At 29.7% G+C, this 16,286-nt stretch overlaps 3 protein-coding genes across 3 annotated transcripts; 2 read left to right on the forward strand and 1 right to left on the reverse strand.

Moving 5' to 3' along the window:
* Positions 1-3,361: 3,361 nt before the first annotated feature.
* Positions 3,362-9,187, forward strand: LOC106791267 (protocadherin Fat 4; the record flags this gene model as incomplete). The annotated part of the gene is made up of 16 exons (XM_014756786.1): positions 3,362-3,667; positions 3,775-3,867; positions 4,086-4,193; positions 4,293-4,394; positions 4,469-4,594; positions 4,692-4,886; positions 5,122-5,209; positions 5,685-5,794; positions 5,891-6,037; positions 6,149-6,263; positions 6,539-6,608; positions 6,728-6,838; positions 6,907-7,080; positions 7,520-7,779; positions 8,349-8,623; positions 9,058-9,187. Coding segments are annotated over 16 exons (2,370 nt in total), but the record flags the coding sequence as incomplete, so codon positions are not given.
* Positions 9,188-10,543: 1,356 nt separating this feature from the next.
* Positions 10,544-12,944, forward strand: LOC106791293 (C-type lectin domain family 9 member A). The gene is made up of 7 exons (XM_014756827.1): positions 10,544-10,926; positions 11,015-11,082; positions 11,439-11,527; positions 11,696-11,914; positions 12,154-12,258; positions 12,353-12,644; positions 12,763-12,944. Exons 3-7 carry the CDS (start codon positions 11,449-11,451, stop codon positions 12,920-12,922), a joined length of 855 nt encoding a protein of 284 aa, XP_014612313.1. The 5' UTR covers positions 10,544-10,926; positions 11,015-11,082; positions 11,439-11,448; the 3' UTR covers positions 12,923-12,944.
* On the reverse strand, positions 12,686-16,013 carry LOC106791292 (pyrazinamidase/nicotinamidase-like). Its single transcript, XM_014756826.1, has 4 exons — positions 15,594-16,013; positions 14,677-14,941; positions 14,033-14,179; positions 12,686-13,938 (listed from the first exon to the last, which is right to left on the reverse strand). The coding sequence occupies exons 1-4, from the start codon at positions 15,803-15,805 to the stop codon at positions 13,546-13,548; spliced, it is 1,017 nt and encodes a 338-aa protein (XP_014612312.1). The 5' UTR covers positions 15,806-16,013; the 3' UTR covers positions 12,686-13,545.
* Between the last annotated feature and the right edge of the window lie 273 nt (positions 16,014-16,286).

Below are 16,286 nucleotides of genomic sequence, written 5' to 3' on the forward strand. Positions count from 1 at the left end.
TTTTTTCTTTTTTCTATTAGGAAAAAGATCGAACGAATTTAACTAGCAAAGTGATATCTCGGATATATATGTATGTGTTTGTGTGATTGTATGTGAGATAAAAGGGGGAGACAGGTGTATCGTAAAGAACAGGTGGATTATTAGGTCCTGTTTATCATTTGTTCTTTTTTTAATTGAGTTTTAAGATTGATGGGTAATACGATTCTGATGATAAAAGGCGTTCGTGGTGAGTATTTATTATTTTTATTCATTAATTCTTTCCCATTCTTTCTTTGTTTTTTTTTATTATTATTATTATTATTTTTCTTTTAATATACGTATCAATCGATCGATCGAAAAGAATCGTATCGTTTATTTGATGGAAACGTGGAAAGAATATTTAGAGTATCTGAATATTTACGGAAGTTGTTTCACGGAGGTTGCTCATGGGGATATGTTTGGGTTTACGGTGGTACGAATAAACAGTACGGTGTCCTAGTGAGCTATATATCGATTCATTTTAAATATTTTATCTATATTTCAAATTATTTTCAATTATTTCATTTAATTATCACTAGTTTACGGTACATCTGTTGCCGAAAAAATTGTAGATGTTGCTGACACTACATATGTTATACAAATTTCAAATAAGTAGAATTTTTGTTTATCGGCTCTAATTTTTGATTCTAATTTCGCTTTAAAACTCTTCTTTTATGTATAGATTTAAGAAAATGGTGTATCAGTAACCAACAATAGTCAGAAATCATATTCCTATTTCAGAAACCCTGATAACTTGCACGTTATCGACTAATAAATAAGCATAAATCATAAAAATCAAAAACAAAATAACTCGAGCTGCAGACAAATTGTTGAGGTTAGATTTGACAAAAACAGGATCACAATTGTGTTAACATTATCAATTGTAAAATGCACTTCAACAGATAAGAAGTTAAATTTAGTAAACTAGTGAATTATTAAACTCATTCTTCTTCATTAATTTATTAATAATTGTATAATAATTTGTGAAGACAATTAATAATTGAATTAATTATCGTTGCACTCGAAAGCAACAAGTAGTATTATACTTTCTAATGGATAATAATCTGACAAAGATTTAGCGCAAAATCGAAAGGAAAAGCGAAAAAAGGAAGGTCAAACTGGGGATGGAATGAAGAACTCTCTGTTAATTCTGTAAAATACGAATTTAGAAACGTCTTTTCTGTAGGAAGTTGCCGCCGGTTCTGCACTTCGATGATGCCAAGAGTCCTACATAACCACGTAATAAAGGAGTTTCTCTGCATGCTTTCTAACCACGCGTTATGAACAACAACCTCTCACCCCCTCGAGTTCGTCGTACCGTGTTTATTATTCTGATTTTTATTTTATTAAAAATCATTAGACATGTTACAACAATTAACACGCGTCATCGATCTTCATATGACGAAGTATATAATAAATATAAAAGAAATGAAGGGGGTGTTTCTTCATACACATAAACAGAAATATTACGTATTCAAAAGATAACGTCAGAGTAACTTTAGCATAATTCGTTATGCATTATTCTATAGGATCGTTCAATTCTTTTGATTGTTTTATGATCATTGATGTAAAACAAGTTTTATCTCGTTACAGATGCATCAAGTAAAACTCGAGTTGGTGGATTATGACATTGAGTCGCTATGGGGACCAGTTTACAAAAGATCTTACCTCTAATTTTTTCCTGTATGCTTCAATTAGTTACAGGACAATGTGAGTGATATCGAATATAGTTTTATTATACTTTTTTTTTCTCTTCTCCTCACCCTTTACCCTTATCAATGTTCAGAGCTTTCTATGTATTTGTTTGAATAAGTGGATTTATTAATGAGTTGGGTACTAAGAAGTTTTAAACACAATGTTTAATTGATAATGAAAATAAGATTTATTTGTTGAAACGAAAAAAGAAAAATTGTACACTGGGCTCTCTCCTGACAAAAAAACGTATTACACATGTGCACAAATATTGCACAAATATTGCACAAATATTGCACAAATATTGCAAAGGGAAATATTCTCAATAGTATTAAAAAGACATACATAGTTAGTTAGTTAGTTAGAATCTTTAAAGCAAAGTTCTAACAATATTTTGTACAACTTTACAACTGAGTTTGCCTTAGGATTTAACCGGAACTTCGCTCCAGGGAAGCGCACATATCTACCCTCCCGCATACTTTCGTTCGTATGTAACGTTTGCCATACTACTCGTTTATACAACACACAGATGGGCACCAATAAGTGCCCACGTAAAACACGCGTGCAAGTTACTCGTCCATCCTCGCGATTCACTTACGTTCACGAACACGAACGAATTCTATGAAAAACTTTGCTAACAGTTTGTTCGATAAGAATATATTGTTTGAAAATCCTAAAGTGGTCTAACCCTTTAAGTAAATAAAAATTTCGTGATTGAAATACAAAATTAGGTCAGTACTTATGTTCCTCCAATGAATATTCTTTTCTTTTTTTATTTTTAATACTTTTTAACGAGAGGTAGAAATTGTTAGAAATTGATTGAATTTCGACAAAAAGAAAAAAAAACAAGAATTTCAATGAATAGAACTCTGTAAGAATCAATAGGTGTGTGCGACTGGTTAAAGCAGGACGTTGTGAAATCCTTGGAGAGACATCCGGCACGCGTAGAACCAAACGAAATTCGATGAAAAAGGACACCTAACGTTACACCAGGTGTTGTCTCGATTACATCAAGTAGTTCGATACGAAAAATTTCACTAGATCTCTTAGTCTTTTTGCTTGAATGCTTGAATGCACCGATGCTTTTCAGCAACGGTAACGCCCATTCTTCTCTTTCACTTCTTCATTTTCTCACAAATGATTTTTATATTTATTAATTATTTATTATATTACACCGGTATATTATTTTCAAATCAAATTTTATGTTACGTAAGTTTATTGTGTTCATTTTCGAGAAGAATATATATAAATTCATTCAAATATATTCGTACAACTTGTTCAAATTTAATCGAACATAATCATGAATGTGTCTTTTGTCAATTGTCCGAAAGACAATTCTTGGAAATTTCGGCTTCACTAGAATTGTTACCGAAAAAAAAAACAAAAACCGGTTTTTATTCGGCGAAAGACCGGAAACCACAAATGACACTGACACTGGCTCAATGTAGTTCTATACATTCTATCGTGAGAAAATATTTTCATATTTAAAACGATCGATGTATCAAGTTTCTAAAGTTTAGCCCAGTTTCCTGAATTAATATTACAAATATGATATTTTAATTGTAGTATACTAGATATTATTTGGCACTTAACGCAATTATCTTTTTAAATCTAGACAATTGTATTAATTTTTTGATTGGATCATTCGATATATTTGATTATTATAACAGTGATCCGAGATACGAGATGTTTCTTGGAAAACGGTGCTACGGCTGCTCACCTCTTTGTCAACGAGGATCACGCAGTTGGAGATATCGTCGGCGTACTTGGTGTTTTAGGAGATCCAGGACCACACGGGGACATTAAATTGAGACTTCAAGAACTCGATAGTCCTGTTGAGTTTTCACCTTACTCGAAAAACTTAACATTAACAAGACCATTAGATAAGGAAGGTGTTGACGGACCTGCAAGCGTTTACGTCAACGTCATATGCGAAAGAAAGCGTACATTAGATCCAGTTAGTATCAAATATTTACATTACCAAACAACAAAATCTATCCTAGACACGAACAATTTTAATTGTTTACTATGTTCTATCATCTTTGTTTCTTTTTTTTTATTAAGGGTTTCGTGATACCGGTTAATATTCGCGTGACTGATGCCAATGATAATGCTCCCCAATTCGTAAACGCACCTTACGTATTAAATATTTCTGAGGTAAGAAAAAACATTTCGTTATATTTATTTACTTTTAATAAATTAACATTTTTGTTTTTGGATATGATTTTTATATTGAGACAAATAAAAAATCTCACCAATATGATATCCAGATTGATTCTTTACGCTGTGTAATTTCATTTCGTTGAAAAGAAGGATCGAATTAAAGTGCAATAAACCCAATGTGCATACTTATCATACATCCGTTTCGTTTTCAGGTCACGGTCGTTGGTACAAGAGTATTGCAGGGTGTTCGAGCAGTGGATGCAGATCAACCAGGGCCTTATTCTACTGTACAATATGCCGTTTTACCGGGACCTCATTCTGTAAATAACATTATTATTCTTTTCATATTCACATATTCTTTTTGATATCAATTATTAACATATGCATTTTATATATATATTTTGTTTTCTTTTATATAGGAATACTTCGTTTTTGTGAATGCATTAGAGGGTACGTTAGTATTAAGAAAACCATTGGATTACGAAGTTCTTACAAATTTTTCTATCGATATTCGAGCACAAGTAAGTTAACCAATACATTTGTTGATCTACTATTAAAAAGATAAAATGTCAAATAATACATTTTTATCTTCTAGGATCAGGGTAATCCACCACGATCCTCGACAACGACGTTATACGTAAACGTAATTGATGCCGATGATCAAAATCCTGCGTTTCTCAATGATCAGTACAAAGTCAAAGTTCCTTCTCAAATGAAAACGGTCATTATAGATAAACTTTCAATAATAATAATAATAAGCTCAAAGAATAATTAGGATTATAATGAACTAATTATTTGTTTTATCTTCTTATACACAGAGAACACATTTGAAAGTGGAACCAGCATCAATAAAGGCTGTTGATCAAGATAGTGGTATAAATGCACCCGTTAGATATACCATTCAAGGAGGAATTTTACCTTTCCTTATATTAAATCCTGATACTGCTGAAATATCTATTATAAGATCGTTGCAAGATAATGAATTGTTATCTCCAGCTACGATTGTCGTTAAAGTGAGTTTTACCTTGTCCTCTTTGCAAATAATATATTTTCTTTTTAACACTTTGTCTTCTTGGTGCGTTTGTGTTTCTATGTGTAATTCATTTATTTGTTGTAAATGCACGTTCTACAAATGAATTTTCTGCAAATGAATGATGCAGCATTTAAAAGTGTTAACAAGTATCTATATATCTATTGTGTATATCATCTTGTAAGACACGGTTTCTAAATTTGTCATTGAATTCTTAGGCCACTCAGATAGACAATCCTGATAGGTATGCATTGGCAACTATTGTTGTATCTCGAGAGGATGCTTATGGAACAGGTCCTACAGCAGGTAAATAATTATACTAATAAATATGTCACACTTTTTCAACATGTACCTTTACCAAGCTGCATTATTTGATTAATTGTAAATGTCATTTTCATGATATGTGTATCTAAAATTGATAAGGAAGGTTCAATATATCTGTTCTATACTTAGAAATCAATTATTCTACAGATTATCTGGATAATGTGGAGATTAACTAGGGTTTTATATATTTTCATTTAATAAAGTATGAAATACTAATACTTCTTGTGAATGCATATAAACAACAAGTTAAAGTTTATAATAAAATTCTTTTTATATGACTTTTCTAAAACGCCTAGTTATAGTATAACTAAGTATACCTATTTGTGGTACATTTAGATTTGGTGTATTTTGTTGTTGACGAATAATCATCGTGTATTATATAATAACCATAGATTATATTTCTTTTTGTTTAAATATTACAAATAATTGTTTATTGATGCAATACGTTTATGATTAGGAGGCCGAATACCTACAAAATTTACCCTGAAAGATTATCAAGTAAAAATTCCAGAAAACACGCCCTCGGGTAGCGTTATTTTAACCATGAGTGTCAATAAAGCTGATACTGTAAGTATTTGTTAATAATACAATTGAGTTTGATTTTATTCGTTAAGTATGGATTTTAGTATGTTAAAGTAAAATTGTGTTCTCTTAATGTTTCAGACATTAAAATTTTGGCTTGTAGGAGCAGCCGAAGATTTGGAAAGGTTTTCTGTAACACCTTCTGGCGAATTAATATTAAAGGGTACACTTGATTATGAGAAAAGAACTCAACATAGTTTTTTGGTCCAAGTTACTGATGGTTACTTTGTATGTCTATTTTAAAATAATTTCTTTTTCTTAAAAAGATATTTTGTTTTTTAAATAAATTGTTTTGTGTTGTTGTTTAATCTATACTTATTGAAATTATTTGGGATTTAGAACGATACGTCTAGAGTGAATGTATCAATCGAGGATGTTAACGAATGGGAACCTAGATTTCGACATCCCAGATATGAATTTCATGCACGTTCTTTAAAAGAAGGTTCTATCGTTGGTAAGTTAAATTTTGTTTAGAATTTAGGGCAAAATTAAACAACACATAACTGCAACATTGAAATTTTCTAATTTTTATCCTTACTTTAACGATACAAGTTTGCAATAACCAGCTTCAGAATTCCATTATTTTCGTCGGTATTCATTGTCAGTATTCGAAACTGAAAAAAAATGTTATATAATTTAGTATAATAATAAATCTGTGTGTGAATATTTGTATTCTATCGATATTATGTCGTATTTAGAAAAGAATATCGACTACGTATAAATTTTTAGGAAGATTGGAAGCAGCGGATGGTGACAGAGATGATACGGTTCGATTATCTTTAAGGGGTCCGGATGCAAGGTATGCATTTTTCTTAAATAACAATATTTATTTATACGTTTTATCGATAGGAAATAGTACTGAATAAATAATCAATTAAAATATTATTTTTATTATAACAATCTAAAATGAAATTTTAGATCATTCGAAATACACGATAATGGCGAATTGATTTTGAGATCAGCAAACACCATAAACGGTTCTATGGCACGTTTGGTAGCTGTTGTATCGGATTCGGGACGTCCTCCGAGGTGCATATAAACTATGATTAATCTTTTTTAATGGATAATAATAATAATAATAATCATATTTTTTGTAGATCGAGTATGGTACCTGTAATAGTTCACATGCCGAACGGTGCATCGTTACCTGTTGCTGCAAGAGCTGCACCTGCTTGGTTAGGTAGCAGCGTCCTTTTGGTTGCAGTTTTTGGTGCTGTTTTAGGACTACTTGGTGTTGTCATACTTATTCTTATTCTTTACATATACAAACAGTAAGTTAATTGAAATGAAAAGAAAAGAAAAGTAAAGATAAAAGTAAAAATTTTAACCCTTTGATTGTTGAATATTTTTAGCTAAATTATTTATTAGGGACAGAATACTTTATTGCTAGTATAGTTGTTTCGTTTGATTGATTTTACTCTTATCATATTTAGCACGTTGACTGCCATGTTGGTCACTGGTGACCTCAGCATAAATAATGTGTTAAACACAATTATACAATCATAATTCACACATAATTCAACATCAATTAAACAATAAATTGCGCATTAATAATCAGTAAGCAAAAGCTACATTACATTTATCATTAACAAACGCATATATATGCATTTATAGCAGTCAAAGGGTTAATAAGAAAGAAAAATTGTCACTTTTTTATGATTTAAAAAGTAGATATTAAAATAAATGATTAAACAAAAATGTTTTTGACAGTAAGGGCAGTAAAAGTGGTGGATCAGTAAGCTCAGTTGGAACCGGTTATCGTGAAAAATCCCCCGTCCCATCAGCTTTGAGTCCAACTCCACAAGTATTAGGTGCCAGTGCTCTTCAAGATACATCCGAAAATAGTTACAGGAAACGTTCAACGACAAACGAAAGTGGAAGTAACGCTAATGAAACCGTCACCGATCTAGATGCGCCTTCCACCGGTTTCGGAGAATTGAACGAGCGTGCCTACGCTGCAACAATCAAAAGTATGTTCCCGTCACGAGTTGTCATTCGTGATGGTACGATGCGTTCTACTTCTTCTTCTTGTCAACGTTTCGAACATCGATTCGTACGCGCTAACTCAAGTATGTCTGGAAGATGCCACGTTACCAGACTCAATCCTTTCTTCTCTACGATCGATGAAAATCGGCTTAGATATTATTGGCTTTGATGATTGTTGTTGTTGTTGGATTCCTGTTAGGATGAAACAAAAGTCCGTGCGTTTATTGTGTTGAAACTTTTTTTTGCGATTAAGTTTAAGAGAAAAGTATAATAGTAGTTAATTCTCGACTTGAGATTGTCATAAAAAAGAAAATTACTTTTTTTATTTCTTTCCCTTTTACAATAATATATCGATATGATAAATAAATTTGTATTATCAAATTATTGTGACATATTAATAACAATATTAATAACATTGATTCGTATATATCGTGTTTTTGATTATTAAATTGAATTAAAAATGTCAAAGAGAAAGGAGGAAGGTGTGTGGCTTGAGTGCACTTAACTTTGAGGGAACTTCATTGGTTCAACTACTAAATGTTATTGGGTGCAGGTGTCGCGTCGGCTAGACAACTACCTCTCTATGCTAGGCATAAGATTGCACCAGCACCTACGAATCCACCTGCCTTATCAGCAACATCAAACATTCCGAATATCGGTGGTCTTGTTCAAAACATGAACGACTTGAGTGCGAGGAACAATCTAGATGCAACTTCCCACGATTCCTCAACTTGTTCCGGTGATCCACCGGACTCTTTGATGACTGTCTGGCCAGTTGGATCTATGTCACCTAGGGTAAAAAAACTTTCTTGGGACGACGACGATAGGGTAAGTTTTATTATATTTATTATTTATTATTATTTAACCCCTTAACATCACGAAGCCTATATACAAGCAGAACGATTGCAGTGTTATAAATGTGTCTACGTATATGCAGTATGAAAGGATGATTTCTATTGCCACTAGAGAGCGCGTCGATTCGCATGATCTGATTTTTCATGCACTTTAGATGCACGATTTAAAATTTGATAGTATACACTATATACAGAATATTTGACTCATCAAAAAATAATATTATTATCATATAAGAACTCTCTTGGCAAAAATGTTACAACCAATCTCATTTGACCGATCATATTACGTTTATTGTTAATAATAAATCCTGTATCATTTATAGATTTAAATGTTATATATATATTTTTTGTTATTTTTATACGAGACCGAACGAATATCCTTTTTTTCTTGTATATTTTATATTCCAGACTGTTGAGAGTATCGACGTGAGAGCAGAAACCAGGCCAGGAAGCACTAAAACTGAAACCGAACGTCTAAATCTTACCGTTTATTTTTGAAAGTTTAATTATTATGTTTTTTATTTAATTTAACGACGATATTTTGTGTGCTTCTCTTTTTTTTTTGTGTACATTTTTAGCATCGAACGAATTAAAAATATTTCATTGTTGCAATAACGTCGTATAACTTATTTGAAAGAAGAAAAAAAAAGCAGACAATAATAGTATTATTATATTATATTATAATCTAGGATTGTTCATACATTCTAATTTGGATAAAATTGGAATCAGTTAATCCTCGATTAACAATTTTATTTACGTCATTATCTTACGTCAACAATTGTATCTATATTCTTTTGTTTATATATATATATATACTACTACTACTACTACTACTACTACTACTACTACTACTACTACTAGACAGTGAAACCTGTAAGACGTAAACTCTAATACTTTTTAATTCTACGTAATCGAGAACATTCGAGGTCAGTAGGTCAATCTTTGCGGACGGTCTCTTATTCAGGAAGAAAACCCGGATTTTGCGAGATCATGATCAACCCAAAATAAAGGGACCAATTCGTAATTTCAACAAATATCAAATACTATGATGATATTTGTATCATCTATACATATACATAATATCTAGATATATATATATATATAATATGCAAGAGGTGGGATAATAATTCTGTCCATTTTTATTATGTTTTTTTCCTTTTTTTACAATTGTATTAAATAAACAAAGATGTTTATGGTAGACAGAATAATTATCTTTTTAAATGTGAATATATTGTGAGAATAAAATATGATCAGAATAATATGATTGTATGGATGATTTTAATTATTTGAATCATTAGATTTTCCTTTTGCAATAATGCAACATTTTTTCACAGAAATGTATTGATACGATTGTTAACAAAAAAGATATTCAAAGTGGACAGAGTTATTATCCTTATTTTGTATTTAAGTATTATGTATACGTATTATAATACTTTATAAGTATTCATTATATTATAAGTAAGATGAGAAGAGAATAAGGTTTGTAAATATTGAGATAAATACTTGTTATTAGTAAGAGCCGAGTTACCAAATGATCATTAATTTTGCGTTAGAGATTCTTATGGTACATCTAAAAGATTTATTTTATATATATATAAGTTTGAGAACATAATTGAATAAATGAATGATTATTATGTTATTTGAAATATCATTGTTATATAATCTTTTGGAAAAATGATAATAAACTTGATGAAAATAATGTGAACGACAATAAAATTAATAATATCATTTATTAATGATAAATTAAGTTGTTAATATATAATATAATGTATTTGTAATTTAATATTATTAATTATTATTTAATGATAATTAATATGTGTCAATTAAGAGTATAATATATTATTAATAATATATAATAATAATATAAATTATATACTTAACACACACACGTTGTCTAATTTTCATAGTAACAGAACGTTATCGATTATTTTTCATTTTCATTTTTCTTTTATAATATTCTTTTTGGTTTTATAGTATATCAATGATCGTATAGAATGACGTTGCAAATGAACTTGTAAAAGAAAGTGACTTGTTTTTCGAGGAGGGGAGAAAGTGACCCAGAGAAGTTCTCAGAACTGATCATCATCCTTTCAGATCGTTTATCGACAGTCGCACGTTGAACGTTTACAGGTAGAGAACATAATATGTCTGTGTGTCTGTGCACGCGCGTCTATTAAAAACAATTTTTAAACGTAATTTCAACGATCGAAGAATAATATTTTCGAATCAATTATCATTCGCGGATAAAATAGTAAAGGATATATAAAAAAAAAAATTGTATGTTAATTTATATAAAGTTAATTTAATTGATTTGTCATTTTGACACCAGGACGTTTACTTTATTCGTCATCACTTTACTTTCAAGATATGCCACGGTGATACACGCGGAGAAAGCGGGAAATTCCAGAGTCATCGACGACGATTACTATAAAGGTAAACACGATTAAAAATTATCTGACTTATAGCGTTTGATTTGTCTTTTTTTTACGCGCAAATACAAGCTGGTCTTCCTAAATTAATATATTAAAAATTAATATTAATTTATATTAATATAAAATTACAATACCTGTTCGTTTTATTTTTATTTCAAAATATTTACGAATCTCTAATTAATTTTAAATTATTTTAATCACAATGAGGTGCTATTTCGAATACTTTTCTAAAAATCAATTCATCATATTCCATTCAAGTTTTCGCAATATGATTGCCATTTAAGTTTTGGAACACCTTGTATATAAGTTTGCTTTCATTGGTAATTAAATGAATTTATTCTTTTTATCAAATTACAGATCGAAAATCATGAGACAATCGAAACACTTGTGTACACATTTATCAATATTTCTGATAACATCGTCAATGATCATCACAGATATTTTGGGTATATTATTAAAGAAGAAATATATATATATATTGTTCTTTTAATAATTCATTAATTTTACAATAAGAGAGGGTGAAGAAACAAATTAAAAATAATTCATTCTAAGAAAATGATCATATATCTCACTTTGTTTTATTTTGATTTTGTATTTTATCCAACTATTATCAGCCGAGTCACCGTTAACATCGACAAATGACACGAACATACTTGGAACTCGTAAAATAGGACCATGGAGTGAGATTTTAGAGGATTGGATCGTATCTGCAGCGAATCCAGGTACGTCAAGAGTATCTAAGGTAATGAAACTAGGTGACAAAATGTTGACGGTGTCAACAAAAGGAACACCGAATAAGAGGGACGTTTCCGAAACGGATATTTATTTGTTAGGTAAGAATTCTTATTATCTTAACATTAGAATTAAAATTTATTATTAATAATATTATAAAGATAAGTTGTTGTTATTTATTGAACAAACAAACATTCGTTAAATATATATATATTCATTTATTCAAAAATGTGAGATAAAAATATAAGTAAAGTAACGATAAGACGTTGTACAAAATTTTATAAGTTGTTCAATAAAAATCTTTGATGGTAATAATAATAATATATTCATTTATTTTCAGGTGCTATCGAAAAACTTGTCTACCGGGTGGATTACGTTGAAAAACGTTTGAGAAGAGCCGAAGAACTGTTGTATTACGTTATTTCTGGATCTACCTCTATCAAAGGTTTAATTAATTCAAATATTTGATTGCGTAAAGAAGATATTTCTCTTCTTCATTTTATTTGTCTACATATTAATGATTGATTTGAATTTTACAGATACCTGTCCAACGAATTATACCAGCATTGGTCGTTATTGTTATTATTTTAGTGATCGTGAATACGATTGGAAATCATCTGCAAGTCTTTGTCGGGGTATGGGTGGTCATTTGGTCGAATTCGAGACAATTGTTGAAAATCAGGATGTAATATCTCACATACAAGGACACGCGAAATTAAAAGGGAAACATTTTTGGACGGGTGGTTTGAATCCTGGTCTTTTATGGATTTGGGCTGGTAGTGCAAGACCTATACATAATGATACCAAACAAGCTGTTGTTGGGAACGGCAGGTTATTATACAATATTTCATTACTTTTCTTTTTTCTTTTTTTTTGTTGTACACCTTTTATGTATAACTTCTGATCTTTCGTAAAACGAATATATTTTAAATATTCTATTTTATTTCAGGTGTTTGAAATTATCTTACGATATGTCGTCGAAAATTTATTCTTACAAGGGGGAGGAATGCGCGTCGAGACAAAAATTCATTTGCGAATTGACCACCGATGACGAATCGGCGAATAAAATTGAAAGAACTGCACGAATATTATCCGATAATATTCCTTAAATTCAAGGATTTTTTGTGTTTTTTTTTTCTAGGATTATGTAATTATTTATCTATTATGTATTATATATTTGGAAATTGTGTTTTAGTATTATTGATTTCGTATTTATTATTTATCGATATTTACTATAGTTATACGAATGCATTTTTGAAAAGTGCAGTAGATCGAAACTGTTTCGCTGTTCGTTTTTTTGTACGTCCTATGTACAAACCCCCGGATTTATTTATAAATTTTATTCCTATTATATAAAATTTATATTTACCATTACGATTTCAGAATAATAAAGAGACACATTATGCTAATAATATGAATAAATTTGCATTATGCAATTTTTTGCGAAGTTACTCGTGTACGATAGTCAAATGCTAATAAATAATGCAGATTAATCTTACAGCAAAAAGATTCGTTTGACAATCTTTGTTGAATAAATATATTTAATACTATCTTTTTTGTTTTGTTTTTTTTTTAAATATAGCAATAAAAAAGAAATAAGAATAAAAAAGCTATTATAACAGGACCTAATAAAAAGAAAAAAAAATAAGAAGAAGACTAACCTATTAATACCGGATGTTTTCTTTGTACTAATTAGATAATCACATCTACACATTGATGCATTTTTATCATCTCAATTGGAAGGGATTTTAGAAGAAATTTTCTCGTGAAGTTTATTCGCAGCATGATGAGCAAGTATTAAACTTCGTTTCGATTGTTTGACGAGAGAATGAACTTCATCGCTTGTAATAATTAAACCGCCATTTTCGGCGATAAGATTTGTAGCTTTTTTTATTTGATCGTTATCGATGCCACGACAACAATCCTCTAACAGGACAACCTTATATCCAAGTTTCAATGCATCGAGACAAGTTTCCTTAACGCAAACATCCAAAGCCAATCCACAAACGTACAAATCGGTTGCTTTGAATTTTGACAAAGCCTTTTCCATTTCCGAACACGTTTCTTCATCATCTCTCGTGAAGATTGAATAAGCTTCTACATTTGGATTTTGACCTTTGCATATCTTAAATAAAATATATATCGACAGGATGTGCAATATAAATATTTTCTAAATTAAATAGTAATAATAATAATGATTCATTTTTAAATGTAAATACTTGTATCGAAAGAGGTGATATATATAAATCTTGATGTAATTCTGATCCCCATGTGCCCATTACACAATGTTTCGGCCATAATGTTTGTTCTACGTGTGGTTGCATAAATATTACTTTATCGTATAATACAGCTTCTTCTTTTTTAATCTACGGATAAAAAAGAATAATTTGTTTTGACGTTAATGATAGATATTCATGCATTGTTTTTTTTTTTTGTAACGCACGTGTAACACACGTGTAATCTACGTGTAACGCACGTGAAGTTTGTTTCGAAACCTTTTATACGATACTTTTTATTTTTCAAAATCTAATAAGAAATATTTAATAAGTAAATATAAGAACAAAATAAGCTAATGTGGAAATAAAGTGTTATTTGATCGCGTCTAAGATAAAAAACGAATATTATGATAAATTGTGTTTCATTTTTGACGAGCTTCGTGACGACGTAGGAAAAGTTACTTTTAATTTCATTTAAACGACATTTCAATATAATTCTCTTGAATAAAAAGCTTGACAAGTGGGTTATGGCATCTTTTTCTTGATTTATTTAGTTCGAACGTAATAATAACGAGTTTAATCAGGTTGCATAATCAATATGAAACATAAATACCAATCATAAATGTTAAAACTTGAAATATGCATACTTGAGACGTTGGATGAAGTTCTCGTAAATGAAGATTTTCGTAAAAACTGATATGATCTTCAGGATGATAATCCAATGTGTAAACAATTTCGTTCCAATCAATTGTTTTCAATAAACGATTGATTGGTTTTATTACCTGGTAACCATCATGCTTACTCTTACAATTACGCAATGATAATGATCCGTGAATAAAATCGTTTTGTACATCAACTACCACTAATACGTTTACAGGTTCTACAATTGGTTGTATCCATTCTTTATAGCATCTATAAAGAGCAAAAGTATTGCATAAGTGTTGTATAAGTTCGAATAATACTCCTTAATTAAAACAAATTATTTCTAATTATGTCATCAAATAAGACAGACAAATAGAATAATGATGGATAATAACGTAGATGATACAATGATAAGTCATTATATATTGTTCTCCTGAAAAATACCTGCCTAACATATGTTACATCTTTTATGTTATTTTTTCTTTAACAAGATTGAAATCGTTTAAATTTCCCGCCAAATTTCTTATCAATTAATTGTTTAAATTTGAATACCCTTAAGGAGGATAATTTTTTAAAAATCTTATTGTCATATTTATCTGTACACTTATAGACTTTTTTTAATCAATGATATTATTAATTGACAAACCCGTCCATTAAATAAATATAAACAAAAGAAACAAAAATATATAAATTTTTATGTTAAACTGTTGTGGTCATAACGTTACACTTGATTTCCTTTTGATCGTTACGTTATTTTATTAATCAGTTTTTAATTCAAATTTTTATTTTCACAATGAAATTATGAATGAATGTAATATTAGAACGTTTGTAAAAAGTCATCAGAAAAAGTAGAATAAAATATATATGCAATTATATATATTTTTTATATCGAAATAATATTTTTACATATATCGTACGATACCTTTCCCATTCATTTCCTTTCAAACCACTTTCTTCATTCGTATGAAACTTTTTAAAAATTTCTTTAACTCTCCATTCATTATCGTCAACTTCTTCTTCGAAAAGTTCTTTGCATAAGAGAAGAAATTCATTTTCATCTATGACACCGTCCCCGTTAATGTCAAAATTTGCGAAAACACTAGTTGCTGTTAGCCAAATCTTTGACCTTTTCATATTGATAACGATGATAAACAAGATTTTATATTATTATAAATATCGCGAAAAATTGTTATTTGTTTGATCTCATTTGCCAAAATTTTGGAATGAAATTTATCAAAATAAAAATAAGAGGGAAGACAATTTTAATGAACACTGTTGGAAGACAAGTTACGAGACTATCTGTTTATGGACGCGGTTTTCAAACTGACTGATATGAGTTACCTTATATACTATCTTAAATACTATTCAGTGTTCTCAACATAGTAATATGAGATTGATACCTTTAATCGTTACGACATAAGAACAATGACTTGAATTATTTAAATTGTTTTTAACGTCATTTTAATTTTCAAAGAGGGTAATTAATATTTGACAAGGATTTATATAGTTTCATATAATATTTTGTTCCTTTTATAAAAAATCAATATCCTTCCTTTCATCTATTAATCAGCGACTTCTATCGTTTTTTTCGCGAATTAATATATTAACTTATATT

This window comes from Polistes canadensis, unplaced genomic scaffold (assembly GCF_001313835.1).
Source record: "Polistes canadensis isolate GaletaPanama2010 unplaced genomic scaffold, ASM131383v1 scaffold_294, whole genome shotgun sequence".
Classification (NCBI taxonomy): Eukaryota; Metazoa; Arthropoda; class Insecta; order Hymenoptera; family Vespidae; genus Polistes; species Polistes canadensis.

Excerpts from the sequence above, each read along its gene's own strand:
- LOC106791293 (XM_014756827.1), top strand. The coding sequence starts at position 11,449 with ATGAGACAATCGAAACACTTGTGTACACATTTATCAATATTTCTGATA. Across the intron at positions 11,528-11,695 it reads GATCATCACAGATATTTTGG|CCGAGTCACCGTTAACATCG; the intron begins GTATATTATTAA and ends AACTATTATCAG. Across the intron at positions 11,915-12,153 it reads AACGGATATTTATTTGTTAG|GTGCTATCGAAAAACTTGTC; the intron begins GTAAGAATTCTT and ends ATTTATTTTCAG.
- LOC106791292 (XM_014756826.1), bottom strand. The coding sequence starts at position 15,805 with ATGAAAAGGTCAAAGATTTGGCTAACAGCAACTAGTGTTTTCGCAAAT. Across the intron at positions 14,180-14,676 it reads AACTTCATCCAACGTCTCAA|ATTAAAAAAGAAGAAGCTGT; the intron begins GTATGCATATTT and ends TTTTATCCGTAG. Across the intron at positions 13,939-14,032 it reads TATCACCTCTTTCGATACAA|ATATGCAAAGGTCAAAATCC; the intron begins GTATTTACATTT and ends ATTTTATTTAAG.